At 45.6% G+C, this 18617-nt stretch overlaps 1 protein-coding gene across 1 annotated transcript; it reads left to right on the top strand.

The window, feature by feature from the left end:
• Positions 1–1444: 1444 nt before the first annotated feature.
• LOC136559563 (2-hydroxyacylsphingosine 1-beta-galactosyltransferase-like) lies at positions 1445–7406 on the top strand. The gene is made up of 5 exons (XM_066554865.1): positions 1445–2290; positions 5056–5195; positions 5366–5442; positions 5833–6052; positions 6976–7406. The coding sequence occupies exons 1-5, from the start codon at positions 1445–1447 to the stop codon at positions 7289–7291; spliced, it is 1599 nt and encodes a 532-aa protein (XP_066410962.1). The 3' UTR covers positions 7292–7406.
• The last annotated feature ends 11211 nt before the right edge of the window (positions 7407–18617 follow it).

Here is an 18617-nt window from a genome sequence, read left to right as displayed (position 1 = left end):
CACAGCCACACAGCTGACCCTGGGTAGGAAGGATGGGAGTCCAAGCACTAGCAAGAACTCCTTTGAAACAGGGGAGGGTCCCAACCAGCAGCTGCTCTGTTTCTTTTCCATGTCCTGTCCCCACATGGGACAAGAAAGCACTGGAGGAAGAATAGGGCAGTTTTATTCTCCCATGTCTTCGCTCTCATGTGCTTAGTTTAGCCAAAGAGAGGCCTGCTGAGGGCAGTCTGAACACTGTATTTAGCAGAGTCTTGTCCATTACTTTCTTTCCCACCTCTTAATTGATCAAGCACTACCAGAGGGGCTGTCAGAAAATATTGTACCAAATTCCACTCTACCACATCCCTGCAGCCCCACTGGGGCTTAGTGTGTGGGGGTCATCCAAAATCCACTTCTAGTTGTTCCCATTGTAACTTCTTCCTCTTCCCACTGCTGCTTCCTGGCATGTCTGAACTGGGTTCTCAGAAAACTACTCTGCTTCTGACTATTCCCAAATAATTATCACATAGTTCTTCTCCCAAAATAATGCTAGGTGTGGGTGAGGCGCGTTCGCTTCCAGTGATGTAGCAACATCCCTTACACAACAGAAATCTTGGGTGTTTCACCAAACTGCAGAGGGGATGACGGCTTTAGGAGTGTGACTAAGGGGCGTCAGTGTGCCACAGGTGTTGCATGTCATCTCTGGGATTGCTTTCTGGGTTTGCCTTCTTCTAGTGGATGAGTATCCTGGCACCCATTTTCCTTTCCCAGCCCTTTCCCCAGAGCCTCCCATGACTGTTCCATACTGGAGCAGCTCTGTATCCAGACCGTGGCTGTGCTCTCTGGGTTTGTGGCTTCTCTCAGTGGGTCCTGCTGTGACCTGGACTTGCTCCTGCCTTGTTTGTGCTGAGCAAAGTACCTTGCCAGCCATGTGAGGGTCAAAGCCAGAGCATACCTCATGGCATTTCCACCAAGCTCTGCAGGCCTCCCTGCGAGCTTGCACAGACATCAAGGCCTCAGAGAGAACCAGCTGTTCTGGCTGGACAGAAATAAAAATAAAATCCTGCTGAGCTGGTTCTATAGCGATAAACAGGGACTGAGCACCAAGTGTCCCTGCTGGTGCTGTGACCCAGCATAGCTCCTCCAGCCACTCACCCTCAGTAACTCTCTGTGAGTCAGTCTGCTAGTTTTTGAGCCTTAGGAGCACAGAGAAGAGATTTTCTGGAAAACTCCCCTGATATCTGACTTTGGTTGTTGGGGTATTTTTGTGGGATTGTTTCTGGTTTGGTTGGGGTTTTTTTAGGGCAAGGCAGAGTGGATGGGGATGGATGTTCCCCAGTGAAGGACACCAGACTGCTCTCCTTTCCCAGCTCACAAGTCCTGGCTTGCAGCTACAATTCCAACTGTTATTACTGAGTGCATGACAGAGATACTGCATTAATGGCATGTTTGTCTCCTTGCAGTGATGAAGATGATGAAGGTGCTACCGTGCCCTGCTGCTCTTCTTTTTCTTGTGACTGCATTCACTCTGGAGCCATCTCACTGTGCCAAGGTGCTGATCATGCCCACCATAGTCTTTGACAGCCACTTGAGAGTCTTCATGCGGGTGGCAGAGGCACTGACTGACCGGGGCCATGACCCTGTGCTGCTACTCCATGAAGGTCGGGATGTGGAGACCTCCCTGCCCGGCTTCCGCGTGCAGAGGTACTGGGGAACCTTCAGCACAGAGAGCGCAGATGCCTGGGTGCAGGAGAAGATAAAGCGCATCTTTCAAGGGAAGATGACCTCCCTGGAGGTGTTTTCATTTTTGGAGAAGTACCTGGAAAACTGTGACCTAGTACTGGGAAATTCTACCCTTCTGCAGAAACTCCAGCTGGAGCACTTTGATCTGCTGTTGGTGGACCCCAATGAGATGTGTGGATTTATCCTGGCCCACATCCTACACATCAAATATGCTGTGATTTCCACTGGCTTCTGGTTCCCAGCAGAGATTGGTGCCACCTCCCCCATTGCCTATGTCCCTGAATTCAACTCCCTGATGACAGACAGGATGGGCTTTTTTGGTAGGACTTGGAATCTCCTAGTCTACATAATCACTCGTGTGGCTACAAAACTGGTCATCCTGCCCAAGTTTGAACGTCTCATGGAGAAGCATAGTGTGGAGCCCAAGACATCCATGTTGGACCTTGTTCATGGAACCAGTCTGTTCTTCCTCTGTAATGATGTGGTGTTGGACTTTCCCCGTCCAACGCTCCCCCATGTCATTTTCACAGGGGGGATCCTCGCTGAGCCTGCAAAGCCCCTTCCAGTGGTAAGTGCAAGAAAGCTTTGATCTATGATTGCACATCAGCTGGGGAGGCTACTTAGTACAGATCTTCTCTGCAAGAACCTTGTAAAAGTTCTGAAGCCCCAAGTGTCTGGAAAGCTGCTGTGTTTTGGTGCTTGTGGGTGCATCGGCGAGACAGGGACCACTGAAGGTTGTCAGACTGCAGGGAGGATGTAGAATTAAGTGGGCCACTCTGAAGTGGGATTTGGCCTCACTGACCATGTGAAATGGTGTGTGGAGTTTGTAAGATGGAAGTGCTGCCCCTGGGACTTGAGAATGAATAGTTTGTTTGCTCCTGTGCTAAAGTGGGAATGGGAAGAACAATTAATCTTCTTTGTTTCATCACTGATGTGTTAATCCAGAATTTCCTCCTTCATCCTATTTCTCACAGAGCATTTCTGCCCTTGAGCTTGTAGTCTTAAGAAACCACAGAGGAGAGTTCTTCTTGTTCCTTCATTAAATTGAGTGCAGAATCCCAAAATGTAAAAAACTGCAGGGTATTAACCCCTTTTTCTCAAGATTCAGTTCTGAAAACTCTCTCAAGGCTTTCTCCAGCCTATGCCTTACTCATCCCAGGAATAAATTCAGAGGAACAAGCTCCTAAAGCCTCTGGCTGAAGACAGTACTGGAAGAGAGTAGGACTTGTCTTACCACTTTTACAAGCATTGAGGGGAAATAAACCTGAATAATAAAACTTGGGCAGTCAAGATGTCCTGGTGTCCTGACTAAGGGTGTGAAATAGAGATAAGATTTCAACTTTCAAATTATTAGACGCTTGTCAAGATCTCTGATGGCAACTTCACTGATGCTGTGGATACCAATATTTTTCAGTTAAAAAAGAAGTGAGATCAGGTGCCTTAAAAAGAATCTCTCAGATGTGCCTGACTGCACATCAGCCTTGCCCATGTGGCACGGCCTGCAGGTAATGAAACGCACGTAGGGTGCTCCGAAAGCTGTGTCAGAGGGTGGCTGCCTCACAGCTCTTGCAAAACTCTGGCTTGGTCCAACCTGGCCACGTACACACCTGCCTTATAAAGAAGGGAGTTGTTTGTTAGGGCATTACTCATGTGCTTCACAGCTTCCAGAACAGATCCCAGGGCACCTAAGGAAAGAATGATGGAGATAAGTCTGGAGCCCTGCAGTAGGTGGTGGCTGTCATGCTAGCAGGTAGGCATGTCTGTGTCCACATCATGGGATGCCAGGAGAAGAGAGAGCCTCTGTAGGTCTAGGTGTGCCTTAAAGAACGTCCCATTTGAAATGTAATTAAATGCTTATTTCCTCCTATTTGAAACACTATGGTTTTGACTGCTTCTATTTAGGACTTGGTTAAATATAGATTTGTATTTGAGAGAAAGTGAGAACATTTGGTGGTCAACCATGCTTCCCTGGCAGCTTCAATACTGTTTCTGAAAGATAAATGTTATGGCCCAATTATAATGGATAACATAGTCATCTGGTTTAGGAGTCATTATACTTGTATTTAGAAAAGAAAAACCAGCACTTTCTCTTCTGTAGCAGTTTCAGTGGTTGCACTGCTCAAAGGATGTAAAAGTCAAAAGAATGGAGAAGCTAAAATATCTCTATTGTAAACTTCTTGATTCTTGGATTGTTTTAGCGCACTCTAAGCATTTCTGAAAAGATAGGCATGAGTCTCTGAAGCGTACAATAAAGAAGTATCCCCAGAGAATAACACTAAGATGCGCTGTTGTAACTCTTTTGCACTCTGATCCCCTAACTTTTAAAATACAACTAATATTCTGTATTAATCACTTTAGTTTTCTCTTCAAATGACATTTTTTTGAATTCATTTTCTCCTGCATATTTATTTTAGGAAGTATATATATTCAAAGATAGGGTTTTATTAAAATTCCCTAAAATGCTCCTGACTGAGATACATGGGAAACTTGAAGCAGGACATAATGAGAAATAGACTCAGCCCAGCCTGGCATAAGAGGGAATAGTCCATGTTTGCTTCACAGTAGCTGTGGTTGCTGATTTCTTCTCCCCACTACCTTCTGGCTTTGGTTAAAAAAAGTACAGACTCTGTTCTAGATACAGACCTGTTCATGTAGCATTATAGGTAGCCTCTAAATGAAGGACAAATGACCATGAGTTTTACTGGATCTGTAGCTACCTTTCTGTCCAGTGATCAAAAACTAAATCTGCTGTCTGCAAGCAGCTATCAAGGATGGTTAGAAGTCTCATGTCAATATGGCAAGACTTTCTGCCACCTCCAGAAGCCTTTGACATTGGAGAGTTGTAGGAACTTTCCAGGAAGAAGTTGTTCCTGACTGTGTGATGTTTTGTCTCTTGTATCAGCTTACATCTAGAGATCCTGACAGGCCTCCTGTCTTAGTGGTAATGGGAAAATAGCCCCTCTTTTTTTGCTACAATTTCCCTTTCTCTCCTAGCTATTCCTATGTGGTGCCTCTGTTTCCAGAACCTTTCTTGTCAAAGACCAATTGTGTTACCTCCAGTGCAGGAGATAATGCCATGAAATGCAGGTTTTGGTCACCTCCCTGCAAACTCCCAAGACCAGGTGGTGCTCAAGTAATTTCTGCCTGTCTGGGTGCAAAAACCACAGTGGTTTTAGAGTTTGTTGCCTGGTGAAAACCGTGTAGCTTTGTGCTCTGGGTGGATTTGGCTTCATCTTCTCTGTGGACAGTTTCTACTGCCTCTGTCAGAGGCAAAAGTGGGAAGGGCCTTTTTGGAAGAATACTTCAAGGCAGCTGTGTGTGTTTTGCCCACAGGGTCTGCGTCTCTGGGTGGAAGCAGCAGAGGCAGGTGTCGTTGTTGTCTCCTTTGGCATCGGGATCCGAGCTCTTCCAAGCGATTTGGTGGAGAAGATGGCTGGTGCATTTGCTCGCCTCCCGCAAAGGGTGGTGTGGAGGTGAAAAGGGAATGGGATTCATTTTCACTTGAGTTGGATGAAAAACAATGTTATGGGGTGATTCATTTCAAATCACAGAGTCTGCTTTCTGTTTCTTGATCTGATTGAATTTACTCTTGTTCTCTGTGTTTCTTTTCTCCTTTTTTCCCTTCCTCTGTCTCCTCCCACAGATATTTTGGTCAGAAGCCAAGAAATCTGGGTGAGAATACGCTGATGATGGGGTGGCTGCCCCAGAATGACCTGCTAGGTAAGGCTGGGTTCTATGTATGTGTGTGCCACTAGCAACACCCCTGGAGTTTAGCCCAAACCACAGCAAAGGCACATAAGGATAGCAGCACCTGTGTGGATCTAAGTCTGTTGCTTCTTGTGTGTCTGATCTGTACAAAACATGTTCCTCATCTAACACCTGCTTGAAGCTGCTTGGCTCCTATCTCCCTTCTTCTCCAGGCTCTGCTCAGCAATACTGGGCTGCAAAAAGCCAGATGTATTCCCAAAGGAATTCTCTCTGCTTAACATCCTCTCTGCTTAGCATGCCTGTTTTTCCCTAAACATACATCAACATTGTGTGTTAAGGAACCCCTGGTAGCCATGTTGCAACATGGAAGGCATTGACTTGCTACTCTTCCTTTACCTGCAGGCCATCCCAATGTGAAAGCTTTTGTCAGCCACTGTGGGATGAATGGTATATTTGAGGCAATTTATCACGGTGTGCCAGTGGTGGGATTTCCTTTCTATGGGGACCAGTTTGACATCATGACCAGAGTGCAGGCAAAGGGCATGGGTATCCTCATGGACTGGAGCAGACTAAAAGAAGAGGAGCTTTACCAGGCTGTCATCACCGTCATCTCTGACCCCAGGTGAGGCATCTGGAAGCATCAAGCTCTTCCTTGGTGCAGACAGTGTGTAGGGACCAGTGTGTCTTTGTGTTGACCCCTACACCGCCTATGATGGCTTCTGTAACAAGCACAGTGTCAAGCATTGCTCAGCTGACCAGATGTATCAGTGCCTCAAAATCCTTAGATGCAGCACAGGAGGAGATACTCCAGCATTTGCTTCTAAGGAGTGTGATCTAGTCCTGTCTGACTGTAATGTTCTTAGAAAGTTTTCTGAGCTCCTGGGGAAGAGACCTCTTAATGCCACCCTGTCATCAGGGAGAGTGAGATCACAGCCTACCATTGGGACCTCCCTGAACTTGTCCAAAAAACTTTCTGTAGAAACAGAGAGGGAACTGCAGGTAATGCTCCATCTGTTCCTTCTGTCAATCATATACTCTGCATTTTCCTAGAACTGAAGCAGGAACAGAAAAGTGACACAGGGCTCCTGTTTTCTAATGGGACATGTGCAACTGCTGATTTTTGAAATGCTCTCTGAGAGCTTGATTTTGAAAATATTTTGCATTTCTTACCTATTAAGAGGTGTTGCAGTTTGGTACCTAGAAGGGTTTGGCCACTCATCAAGTGTATAACTTTTGCTTGATGCTGGGTGAGGTCTTAGGGTGTAAACTCCCCTCAGAAAGTGTCATACACATGAACTCACTGAACAGGTACTTGCAAGCCAAATTGTTCAGTGTTATTAACAAAACACAAAGAAAAATCCACTCTGGTTTGTGCCTTCATAGCTGGCGAGTGCCATCAGAGTGGGTTTCAGAAGAAGAATGGGAGAAACTTGCCCCTCTCCCAAGGTATTATTTGGGACTTGAAAGCATCACTAGATGTCTCAGGCCACTTCTCAGTATGAAGTTTCTATTGAAAGGTAAATGTCTTGTCATCTTCCCTTGCAGCTACAGAAAAGCAGCCCAGCACATCTCAGCCCTGCACCTGGACAGACCAATGCACGCTCTCAACAGGACAGTGTATTGGCTGGAGTACATCCTTCGGCACGATGGGGCACCCTTCCTTCGCCCGGCTGTCTACGACCTCTCCTGGTATGAGTACTTCTGCCTGGACATATTGGCACTTCTCTTGCTATGTCTGGCTGCTATTGGATTTGCTCTCTACAAATCTGTGCTGTGGTGCAGAAGGAAAGGGGCCAGCCCTGTGTATCAGAATGGCAATTGCATGAAAGGCCACCTCACAGATGAGAAAAAACTGCAGTAGTGGCCGGTGTGTTCCAGGGCATATCCCATCACTGTGAAATGAACTGCTGCTGTGCCAAGAAATGTATGGCATGCAGGCATGGAGAGAGGTGAAAGATCTGCAGGTCTGGATGAGAAGAGAGTGGGGAGGGAGGAGTATTGCAAAGGCCTGTGTCTACACCTCTGTGTACAGCACCTGTGGGCGGGGGGGTGAATTCAGGCGTGGGTGGGAGCACTTGGCCAGGAGGCTGGGAATGGGGCATGGGTAGGTAGACTTCCAGGGAGGAGTGCAGGTTGTTCCCTTTGTATTGCACATTGGTTTAGATGCTGGAGTTGCTCTTCTGGCTTTTTGGATCATGGAGGCTCTGGAGGTAGGAACAGCATTTCATATGCAGCAGACACTATTTCTCCTCTGCCTTGTTACTAAGAGCCCCAGTAGTCAGGATACCTTTATGTGCAGATGAGAACTGAAGCAGAGCTGTGGACAAGGAAGGGCCCTGAAACTATCATCTACAAGAGAGAAAAATTGGTATAAGTTCTGTGGATAAATATTGTTCTTCCTACTTCAGTCAACACTCTGCAATCCCATTTGTGTTTGAGCTAAATTATTATTTTTTAAAATAAACTTATATTCTTTCTCCTCTGTGGCAGTTCTCTGGTCTTGGTTCAATGTGAATCTGTGATTCTTATAACAGGAAGTTGTTCAAGCAAGATGGAAGTGCTTTTTCCTTCTCATTACTGCTGCTGTGGTCTCCACATACCTCCATCAGCAATTTTTTAGCCTTTCTGCAGGCTTTCATGCAGTGCCTTCTCTCCTCTGTCTTCATGTGGCACACACCCATTCCCATAGCACCTCCAAACCTGTGATGAAATAAATCTGGAACAGATGCAAGTGCCAGGACCAGCAGCCAATAGCTCAGAGAGCTGGTCATAGCAATGGGCCCTACACCACATTTAGAGAAGCAGCAGGCTCTCCTCATTTCAGTGTGAGCAGACAATATTTTTGCCCTACTTGGGCCATGGTATGGAGTGACACCTAATGTGTTTTTACGCACCCTGGACTCTAAGGCAAACCTAACTGGGGTGCAGTTGCACAACCTGCCCACAGCATTGTCCGATGTGCTCACTGCCAGTGGCCCACACTGAGGATCCAGGACTCTGCTCCATGCTCCCACTGGGGCCACTGCAGTGCTCCCAGTAGTTGAAGAGTAACGTCACTGCCACAGCTGACCTTACTGGTGGTTCTAGCCTCTGCTCTTGCTTGCTGTTCCATGTGGGGTTTTTCCCAGACAAGAGATGTGTTTTTACAGCAACCTGTGAAACAATAGTTTGGCTGGGCTCCTGGGCTGCTCTAGGTTGGAATAGTGCCTGGCTCTGACTTGGGAGGTCTTCTGAGGCCAGGCAGTGCTGTCTTCCCTCCCTACCCTCGGCTTGCAGAGGGGCTAAGATGAAGGTGACTTTGGATGACCTATCAATGTTGCTCTGTAGCAGCCCTTTGTGGCTTCATTCCCTCTGAGCTGAGGATGTGGAGCCTTAGTCCCTAATGGCAGGAAGAGGGAGATCAGAGCAAGGTGCTGACAGATATTAGGGGGAAAGTGGGCATTGTAGATAAGTAATAGGAACACTGTCTGCCTGACACCTTTCTGTTTGCAAATTGAAATTAAGAGGTTGATGGGATTTGGGGTTTCTCTTTAGATAAAAAAAAGAGATATTGTCACAAATTTTCAGCATTCCTGCCTGTTTCCAGTTGCACTGTGGTGACCTTGTTGTCATCTCCTAGCAGATGAGTTTGGACAAGGGGGTGGAGGTGGGGCATTTTTTCATCTCTGAGGTGGAAGAAGGAGATCATTACTGCTGCCTACGTGAGAGTTTGGATGTTTAGATCAGGCTGAACATAGCAAGACAGCTGGCAAGCTTGTGGCTTCGTGACAATGTTGGATTGTTTTGAACTTGAAGAAGAAAGAGGGAGAAGACAAACACACCGTGTTTGCAAACTGGAGGCATCATGGCCTGATGAGGACAGAGACCTGCACGTGGCTTTGTTTGCAAGCAGAAGAGCAGACAGAAGTATTTGAGACCCAAGAGTCTGTGTGGATTTACAAAAATGTGAATCTATTTTCCTATGCTTCCTCCTTGCTATTCACAATTTCAGAAAACAGCTCAAGCAAGCACCACATGCATCATTAGCATGTTGTCCCCTATCAGATATGCTCTTAACTTCTTGAACTTCTTATGGCTGCTTTCATTCCCAAAGGTATTGCAGAGTTAGAAGGCATTTCTATCCAGGGAGTCAAGGTATATAGTCAAGGGAGTCAAGTCTGTTCAAAAACGATTCCACAATTTGGTGGCAACTCTTTCTAATGGAGTAAAGCATTAACCTGCCCAAGGACCTTGTGAGTAAGAAGTGGACATTCAAAAAGCACCCCTGAAGTAAAGAGTCTTCCCTAGGAAAACCTGTGTACTGGCTTAGAAACTGTCAGGAGCCGTTCTGTAAGTTTTAAAGTGATTTTATAGAAGTATTTAAATCGACTCATTAAAGATGAAGGCTACTCTAGCTTTTCCAGCTTTATTTATGTCCTCTGTAAATCTTTTCCTAATAAACACATAGTTTTCTCTCTTTACTCTTCTCCTTTCTCTTTTCTCCTTGTTATTCTTTCAGTATTGAATACAGAAGAAAAGTATGACAAGGGCTCAAGCTAGTTATTAAGTTAAATTAGGAATAATGAGTAGCCTGTCACACAAATTAAAAGCCATGGTGGGGGAAGGGATGTAGGTGAGCTTTATCCTTCATGCAGCTCTGCCTTCAGCTTGGTGCCTGATCCCTGGGCACAGTGCCTGCAGTTACTAAATGCCCTCCCTGTCACAGGTACTGAGACAGGCATGCAGGGCTGTGGTGTAACTTGGGAAATTAAAAAATTGAAACTGTGGTTTATGAGGCAAGCAAGGAGCAAGCTCTTTTTTTGCCTTTTTTTTTTTCCCCTCTCTCTTTCCCCTCGAGGAAAAGTAGGACATGAGTCAATACCTTCCAAAAGACTGAAGAAGCCTCACCCAAGAGCTGCTACCCCAGCTGAGCTGTGCACAGGGCAAAGCTGCCTCCTGCCTCTGCGCCTTGCTGCCGGGGCAGGCAGGGACATCATGAGCAGGATCCCGCAGCAGCCGCAGGGTGCAGCAGCACCCCCAGTCTCGCTGCTGAGTGCAATCTCCCTGCAAGGGCCCCGAGTGCGGCGGGAGGTGTTCGGGGCACGCTTGAGCCAGCTTTTCAGGTTCACCCGGCCCCACAGCTCCTCACCAAACTTCTCTGCGTGAGGCCCTGTGATTGGGAGCCGTCCTGGCTTGGAAACACCCTGGGTTTGCAAATGAATGTGTGTTCCAGGTGATGGCTGTGCAGCTCTGCCCAAACCCTGGGCTGGGGGCAGCTCCCCTGCTGGGAGCAGCTCCTTGTGGGCAATAGGGAGGGGGTGAAGCTGGCATGGTTCCTCTTATGACTCTTCTCCTCAGCCCGGTGCCAGCAGCTGCAGTGCTGCTGGAGCACACAGCAGGGCCTGGCACTGCCTCGAGGGCTGCTCCCCTGAAGGACTTTGCAATCAGCTCATAAACTACTGCTGCTCCAGCCTGGTGCTGGCTTTGGAAGGGTCCCTGCACACCCTGGCAGCATCTCCATGGGAGAATCTGACTGTGGGCTGCCACAGCCACATCAATTCCTTATCTGGTTTTTCCAGCCTAGTAAGGTGGAGGCACCAAACTGTGTCAACAAAATTGGGCTAATAAAGAGGAGCTGTCTCCCTCTGCAGGTGAGTGTGAAATCGCTCCATCTGGCAGTGGAAAGACCAGAGAAGAGAATGATTTTTACTTACCCACCCTTTAATGACACTAATCAAAGAGCACTTCTGTGGCAGGAACCCCTTCCCTTGGCCTGTGCATGGCTCAGCCCCAGCCTCTCATCTCTGCCCGTGGGTATCTCCCTCATGGCCCCCATGCACCTCTCTGATGCTCTTGAGAGCATGGGCAATGCTTTTCTCTGATGCTTGCAGGTTACAAATATTTCCCACAGAGGAAGGCAAGGAGCCAAGCTCTGTGAGTCCCCAGAGCCCAGCCGTGGCCATTTGCCATTGAGAGCACTGTTGGAGCAAGCTAGTCCCTCTGTCCCCACCAGGGCCTCCTTAGGGCTCTGTCATGGCAAATGGAACTGCACAGCAAATCCTGAAGGCAGTGCAATGGAAAGCAGCTTTCTCCCAGGCACTCAGGTGAGGCCTGGGATCTCAAAAACCAGAAATGCCCATGGTCCCTCCCAAGCTGTGCTTTTGGAAGGACTTCCCAAATCCTTGTAAACACCAAGGAGAGATTACACACCAGCCAGGAGCTAGGCACTATGCCATCCAGGACAGCTGAGGGCAGCCAATCACTCCAAACAGCTGACGGATATCTCAGGATACAGAAAGCTCCTCCCTTCTCTCTCAGCCTCTTCCCTCTTTTTCAGGGACTGCTGCTAAGGTGCTTCTCCCTCTCCAGCTGGGCTCATTTACCTCCATCAGGACCACTCTACCTGCTGCAATAAAAGACTCTGGGTGGGATACAGCTGGGACCAGTTATTTTTCAGGTTCTTACATCTTCTCTCTGTGGTGTCCATAGTAGGAATGGTTGTGTAGCAATGTTTTTAAGAAAAACTTTTCAATTATTATTTGGTAAAATATCTGTGCTAGTGCTATAGTAGTGATCCTATTGAGTAATCTAATCCTGTCTCCTTTGAATTCAGTTATAAGAGTTTCTATAAGGGAAGTTCTTCCAAGATCAAACCATGTCCTGATGTAAAACTCAGCTATTTTAGTAAAAATAAAGAGTTGAGTTTTCTTCTGTTATTAGCATTCCTGGAAAACCAGAGGGATCCTGGTTGATTGTGAAGAGGTAAGTGTGGCTATAGCGATATGCAGAACCTGTAGTTCAAGGGAAGTTGGTTTTGAGAAATACAGGATAACAAGGAAGGTTGGAGGAGTTATTGAAAACATAATGGTATGGTTCACGAGGGCAATGGCAGCCCCACATAGCTAATGTTTGCTTTTAGAAAAGTACATCAATAAACAGAAAAATAATATCCAAAGCATTCTTGAAAACAACACAGATTAGCCTCTTTATCTCACTGGGGGAAAAAAGAAAAAAACCCACAACATTACATATTCTGCAAATTGTAAACCCCATATTATAATGCCAACAGAGTTCAACAGATGTTTTGGATGGAGTTGAACTTCAGTGCCCTTCCTGAAAAGCTTTGGGTAAGGTCATCTGTCAGATTAGGCAGTGGTAATGCTGGATTTTGGGGTCTAGGCAGGGAAGTATTAAAGGCTATGCTCTGAATCACCAATTATCGACATGGACTGCCACTAAGAATAGTCTTTTTAAAAGCTAAAGTAACTGAGAAGGAAGGTTGAATGGCTAATTTTCATTAAAACTAAACAGGTAAGAAGCTGAGGGCCTTAGCAAGGATAAAACACAAAACTGGTAAAAGTTGATGTTAAAAGCCCTGCCTGTAGTTCGGGTTACGAAGTGGGGAGGAGCTGAAGAAACAGCTGCAGGCCTTTCAGGCAGTATGGAGACACCTTTGGCAGTTGGGTGTTTGGATTACGTCCCATCCACCTTCTGTCAGGACTGCCCAGCAGCAAAAGAAGTGAGCACCTGTACTGTAAGAAGAAGCTGGGTCTGATCAGGGAAGTTGCATTACAGTAAGTTTTGTAACAAATTGGTTGGAAAAAACTCAAATGCCGAAAGAGGCTTGAAGACTCTTCTCCTTGCAGGTCATACCTTGCTAACCAATGAGTCCTCTAACTGTATCAGTTCAGAGCTGGGTAAAGGAGAATGGGTTCTCATTATCAGGACTTTCCAAAGATGTTTCAAAAGGAGTTCTGCAAAAAGAGGCACATAACTGGTGGTGGCAATCCAAGCTTTACTGGGGATCAAATTAATCTCGAGGCAGAACCAAGTAGAAAGAATGCTGATTAGTTTAGTGTTGTTAAAAGGCAGAAACAAGCACTTTCTGCAGGAATAGCATTTTAGTCCCACTTCTGTAGCCAGGGCATTCTACAAAGCAAAGTGCTGAGCTTTGGTTTTGTGGTCTCAATGTCATCTGGTACTGGCAAATTTACCTGAACTCTGCAGTCTTGATAGACTTCAACCAGAGGAAAGACATGATGTTTTGTGCATGTCTGGTGTTGGTGTAACTTCTGCTAACTATGACAACAGATGATTCAACTGGTGACTGGAGCACAGGAATGATTAAGTGGAGAGGGGCCAACATAAAGCCATTGGCAAAGTCTGGCTGTGAATGACCCTTGGGCAATTTTGCTTATTTTAGCAAAGCAGAAGGTGCTTTGTATTTTTGAGAATGCAGGGTGGAGAGTTTTACGCACTGTGATCAGTGTAGGCAACAGCTCACATCGGCAATTTCGTCAATTCAATAATGTTGTTATTGTGCTGTGGTTTATTTTACTCTGATTTAAGGCACAGGACCAGTTCTGGTTGAGAAATACTGAATGTTTGTACAAAGTCTCTCTCTAATGAACACTTCAGAAAACACAAGCAGGTATGTGCATGAATGCTTGTAGGTGTTCTTAAATTCTGCCTGAGCTTTGAGACTTCTGTGATAAAGGCATAACTGATTGGGTTGTTCAAAGGACACCTTTGATCTTAATCAGAACTCATCCAATGGGATTTTTGTTCATGCGTCGGTTCAAGAACTTCTTAGTTAAACTAGTCTCTGGCTCTAAATTTTCAATTGTGAAAACAGACACTGATGAATGAAATTAGCATATTCTCTGCTAATCTCAGGTTTTCTGGATTCTGTATATGTATCCAACTATTGTTTTCCAAACAAAGCTTGAAGACATAACTCCAGGCAAAAGCCCAGCTGCCCACTCAAAGTACCTGTTTTAATCAATGTTTCCAAATACCAGTGGGCCTACTTACAGGCTTTAGTGAGCAAAAGGGTTTGTAAATGATAGGGTTTTGACAAAAGAGCTGCTTACAGGTGATTTGCACCAGGGATGTTTTACATGGGATTTGTAACCCTTAGCTTAGAGTTGATAGCATTCTCATGAAGGGTCATTGCAGATTATGACATCTTTGGGTTAATAGCTCCTGATGTCACCACCATTTTGTTTACCTCTTAGGATGTTTAACCTTTAGGCCCTTTGTTATTTTTTATTTGAAGATCTTTCAAAGTGGTTAGAGCAACTAGGTCAGAGAGCAAGAAATAACTTGGCCACTAGTAAGGACTCCAAGTGGTCCCTTCTGAGAGGTCTCATATTCTCATTCAGTGCATCTGCTTTGGGGTTTTTTTCATGCTTGGAAAACACTGTCTTGCATGGCAGAGGGAAGGCAGACACATCTAGTGTGTTCCCCAGAAGGCAGCTTTAAAAGCATGTATGCATGCATGAAGGGACACTACTTTGTCTTGCTCTCTGCAAAATTGTTCTCAAATGCTGAAATTTCTTGATCATCGCACACATCCTTGAGAAGGACCATGCCCAAACACTGTACAGTGAAGGTTTGATACAGATACAGCCATCATCAGCAGCCCTTGTATCTTGCTAGGGTAGAAAGAAAAGGTGCTATTGCTGAACTGTGTCTCTTAATGGCCTCTAGTCAAACATCATGGAGGAAGCTGCAAGGAAGGATTGATTCCTCTGATACTGTGCAGTTGTTAAACCCCAAATTATTTGTCCCAGCCTGCTTGGGTGACTCTTGCAAGGCAATGAAGCTCATCTGAGGCTGGAGAAGTGGAAGGAAGATACAGGGACTGCTTGCAAACAGCAGAGGATCCTCTCTTTACCCTGGGCCTGAGGGCATGTTTCTCCAGGAGAGGACAGCTAACACCTCCAGAGAGTCAGGGAGAAGCACAGCAAACCTCCTGCCTGCTCTTGCTTTTGGGTCTCTGTTCAGGAGGTGATGCCTCCCTGCATTTTTGCAGTGTTTGTTCCCCTCTAATGGCCAAAGATCTGAGAGCCCCTTGGTGGAGACCTTGGTGTCACAGGCTGTGGTGGCTGGTGGCAAAGGGTGCCCTGTGCTGGCAGAGCTGAGGCATCGAGCCTCAGCTCCAGGCATGCTCACCATTACCCAGCACTGGGATGGGATCTCCCGCAGCTTCTCCTGCAGCTGTGATTGCTGGTGTTTATCCCTGTATTCCCTTACATCTCCAAAGGAATGCACCTGTGCCATGGTGGCTGAGAGAAAGGATTATAGCTAAACTTAACAAAGCAAGGCAGTGAAGGCAAATTGGTAAATCTGCAGAGGTCTTAGTCCTCCCTGAATCAGAATCTCCTGCCTACCTCCTGACAGAAGCTCTTTGCCTCTAACACTTGCACTGCAACTCTTCCTTCTTCTTGGAACAAGTGATGCTAACTGCCTGGGTTTTACCCAAGCCAGCTATTAATAATCTTCTGCAGATTGGTTGTTATGAAGTCTCAATCTATGCAAAAATGTGTATGTTTGTGTGCTTGAGGCTTTGGCTTTCAAATAGCAATGCTATTTATTGTGCTGCATTACTTGCTGTTGCCCTTTCTAAACAAAAGCTTTTCAGAGCTGCCCACACATGGAGTGTGAGAAAATGTAAATAATCTCATTTTGCATCAGCTTTTGTACTAGGTGTTATCTTAGAATGGTTTGGTTTGGAAGGGACCCAAACATCATCCAGTCCTAAACCCCCTGAAATGAGTAGGTACATCTTTAACTAAATCAGCTTACTGAGAGCCCCATTCAGCCTTGAATGTTTTGAGAGACAGGACATCTACCATCTCTCTGGACAATTTGTTCCACTGTTTCACCACTTGTGTGGGCTTAAGTTTTGTGTTAGCTGAGTATAAGCCTAACAGCTCAGGGTAACTCCCCCAGCACTTTATGTCAAGCTCTTTGCTGCAATATGTGTTAAAACTAGGCTGCTTTCCAAAGTTAGGGAATCAATCAGGAGAGACTGTTTGTTTCCTTATCTTTACCATTTTTTCTTCCTATTAAACCTAATTAAAACAAACTGTGATACATGTAAAATCATGCCTTACCTGCCATGCCACTTCTGTTGGTATCAAAGGAGTTAAAAGATACTTTGATTAAGAACACAAAGATTGTTCTCTGTTTTCATAGTGTGGTCAGTCTGGTGAAAAAGCTGCCCTGGGAGGGCCCATATATGAAGTCATATTCTCTGCAGTCAAGAGGGTTGTATGGAATCAGGTCATTATCCTAAGCTTTGATGAAAGCTTGCAGGGCTTGTGCAAGGAGATTCCTCCATGGCTTTCACTACTCTGATGCGTAAATCACAAGTAACAATCACAGACAGTACAACAAACTGATTTGGAGGTGGTTATGTGCAATAGCCTTGTCTCTTGGGTAAAAACCCCCTCTCTGTCCTCTGCACTGGTGAGGCAGTGTAAACTCAGACCAGCAAGGCCCAGCCTGGGTGAGGCTGACTCTGTGTATACTCTTGTCCTGCAGAATGTCAGGGGCCTCATATTTAAGGGCAATCTGAACTGGCATATTATACCTGGAACTAAATTTTTTTTTTCATCAACAACCCTGCCTACTTGTTTCCCTGTCCCCACCTGTGTGGATCAGGCAGGTAGTTGGTGGCAGTACAGTGACAGTCAGCTAGCCAAGAGGCACTGGAAGACTGGTGGCCACATTGCCTCTGGCCCATGCAGTTATAATGTTTTGCCCCATTCTAGTTATTGTAGCTGCTCTCTTGGCTCCTGCCACTGTGTTTAAGTCCTACAGACCTCTCTGTGTCATCTTTTTTGTGTCACTTGCTATGGAAGTGGTTGATCTGTGAGGCTAGGGAGCTGTAAATTCTTGCTGTCCTTTATCTTTCCTAAAGTTTTGGTTTCATTAATTTGTAGTATTCTTAGAAAAGAGATTATGCACTCTTTCTTTCTAGAAACCACTTCCTGCACTTGGGATCGTACCAGGATTTGGCATTTGTTACTCATTCTGAATGGTGCCTGCAGTCTTTCACAAACATCTTCATTCTTTCAAGTCTTGACAGGAGGCAAATGTGCTATTTACCACTAAAGGAGTCTATTTGTTGTTTACTGTTCTGTTACAGGAAATTAATTTTAACACTTGGGATACAAAATGAGATATTTTTGCAAAAATCCATTTTCTTATACTCTTGACCACAGGGCAAATAAGATGTAGGTGATGCTCAGTTACCACATCAGGAACTAGTTCTCTCTCTACATGTATTTTGGTGAAAAAGTGAATCTTTACCAGAAAACAAAAACTCTTTTTGAAAATAGCAATTTAATCTTTAAGTGAGAATTTAATCTATTTGGGTCTACCTCAAAGAAGAATTATTTCTGGAATGCTGTAGAAGCAGTCTAATGGGACACAGCTCTCCATAAGGATCCACAATGTTATTTCATGGTCCTCACAAAATTGTTCTTTCTCTTTGAGGTCCTACCTAGCCATTTTGGGCTCAGAATAAAGGCATGGAGGCTTCTGTTCCATAGGGTTTCTGTCTCCTTCCCACTCAGAGGACAGAAGAATGAAGTGCTCCCCTCCCATTGAATCAGGACTGCAGCCCTGATGTTCCTGCTGTGTGTGAAGTGTTGCTGGGGCTCCACTTCATCACCTGCAGTGGCTGAGCTCTGTGCAATTCACTGTGATGTGTGAAAATAAGCTCATCTGTTTATTTACACGTTGCTCTGATGTCTATATTGCATGTCAGCTGCTAAAGCCTTCTGAGTCCAGCAGGGTTTCTGAGCAGTGCCAGTGACCAGGCACTGGGCCTGGCAGCTCTCTGTGTGCTAATCCACCCAGATTCAGGAGGGCAGGCAGATGTATTGACAGCAGGGAGAAAAGAGGATAACAAGGATGTCACAACTGCATCTGGATTGTGCAGGTGAGCTTTCAGTCTGTGACAAAGCCTGCCTTATTAAGCAAGAAATGTGTGCCAGAGGATGGTAAGAGCCTCATCCCTGCTATCTGCTTCTGTTCTTTACATGTGTTGTTCTTGTTCCTATCTGCCAAGGAGACACTTGGGGAGGGCTACCAGCTGCTTGCTCAGATGGTACCAAAGAGCTGCAGTGTCATGAGCTCCTCCTATAACTGTACATGCCACCACCTAAGCGATGGATGGACAGACCTGCCCTAGGAGAGGCATTGTTCATGTAGCATGAAACAGTTTCAAAATGAAAACTTTACTGAACCTTAAACTAGATTAGGAATAAGAAGTTATGCCAATATCAGGATGTTTTCTACTCAGCTAATCCAACTCGTCCTTGCATCTCTTAACAGGTATTTAAAGGTTTTTTTCTCTTCTCATATGGTGTCTTGTGTAAAGGAGGCCTTGTTTAACAGTTGCTAAAGCATAG

The sequence above is a fragment of the Molothrus aeneus genome, chromosome 8 (genome assembly GCF_037042795.1).
Source record: "Molothrus aeneus isolate 106 chromosome 8, BPBGC_Maene_1.0, whole genome shotgun sequence".
Classification (NCBI taxonomy): domain Eukaryota; kingdom Metazoa; phylum Chordata; class Aves; order Passeriformes; family Icteridae; genus Molothrus; species Molothrus aeneus.
Note: the sequence above shows the minus strand (reverse complement) of the source record. Positions and strands in the feature narration are given on the sequence as shown.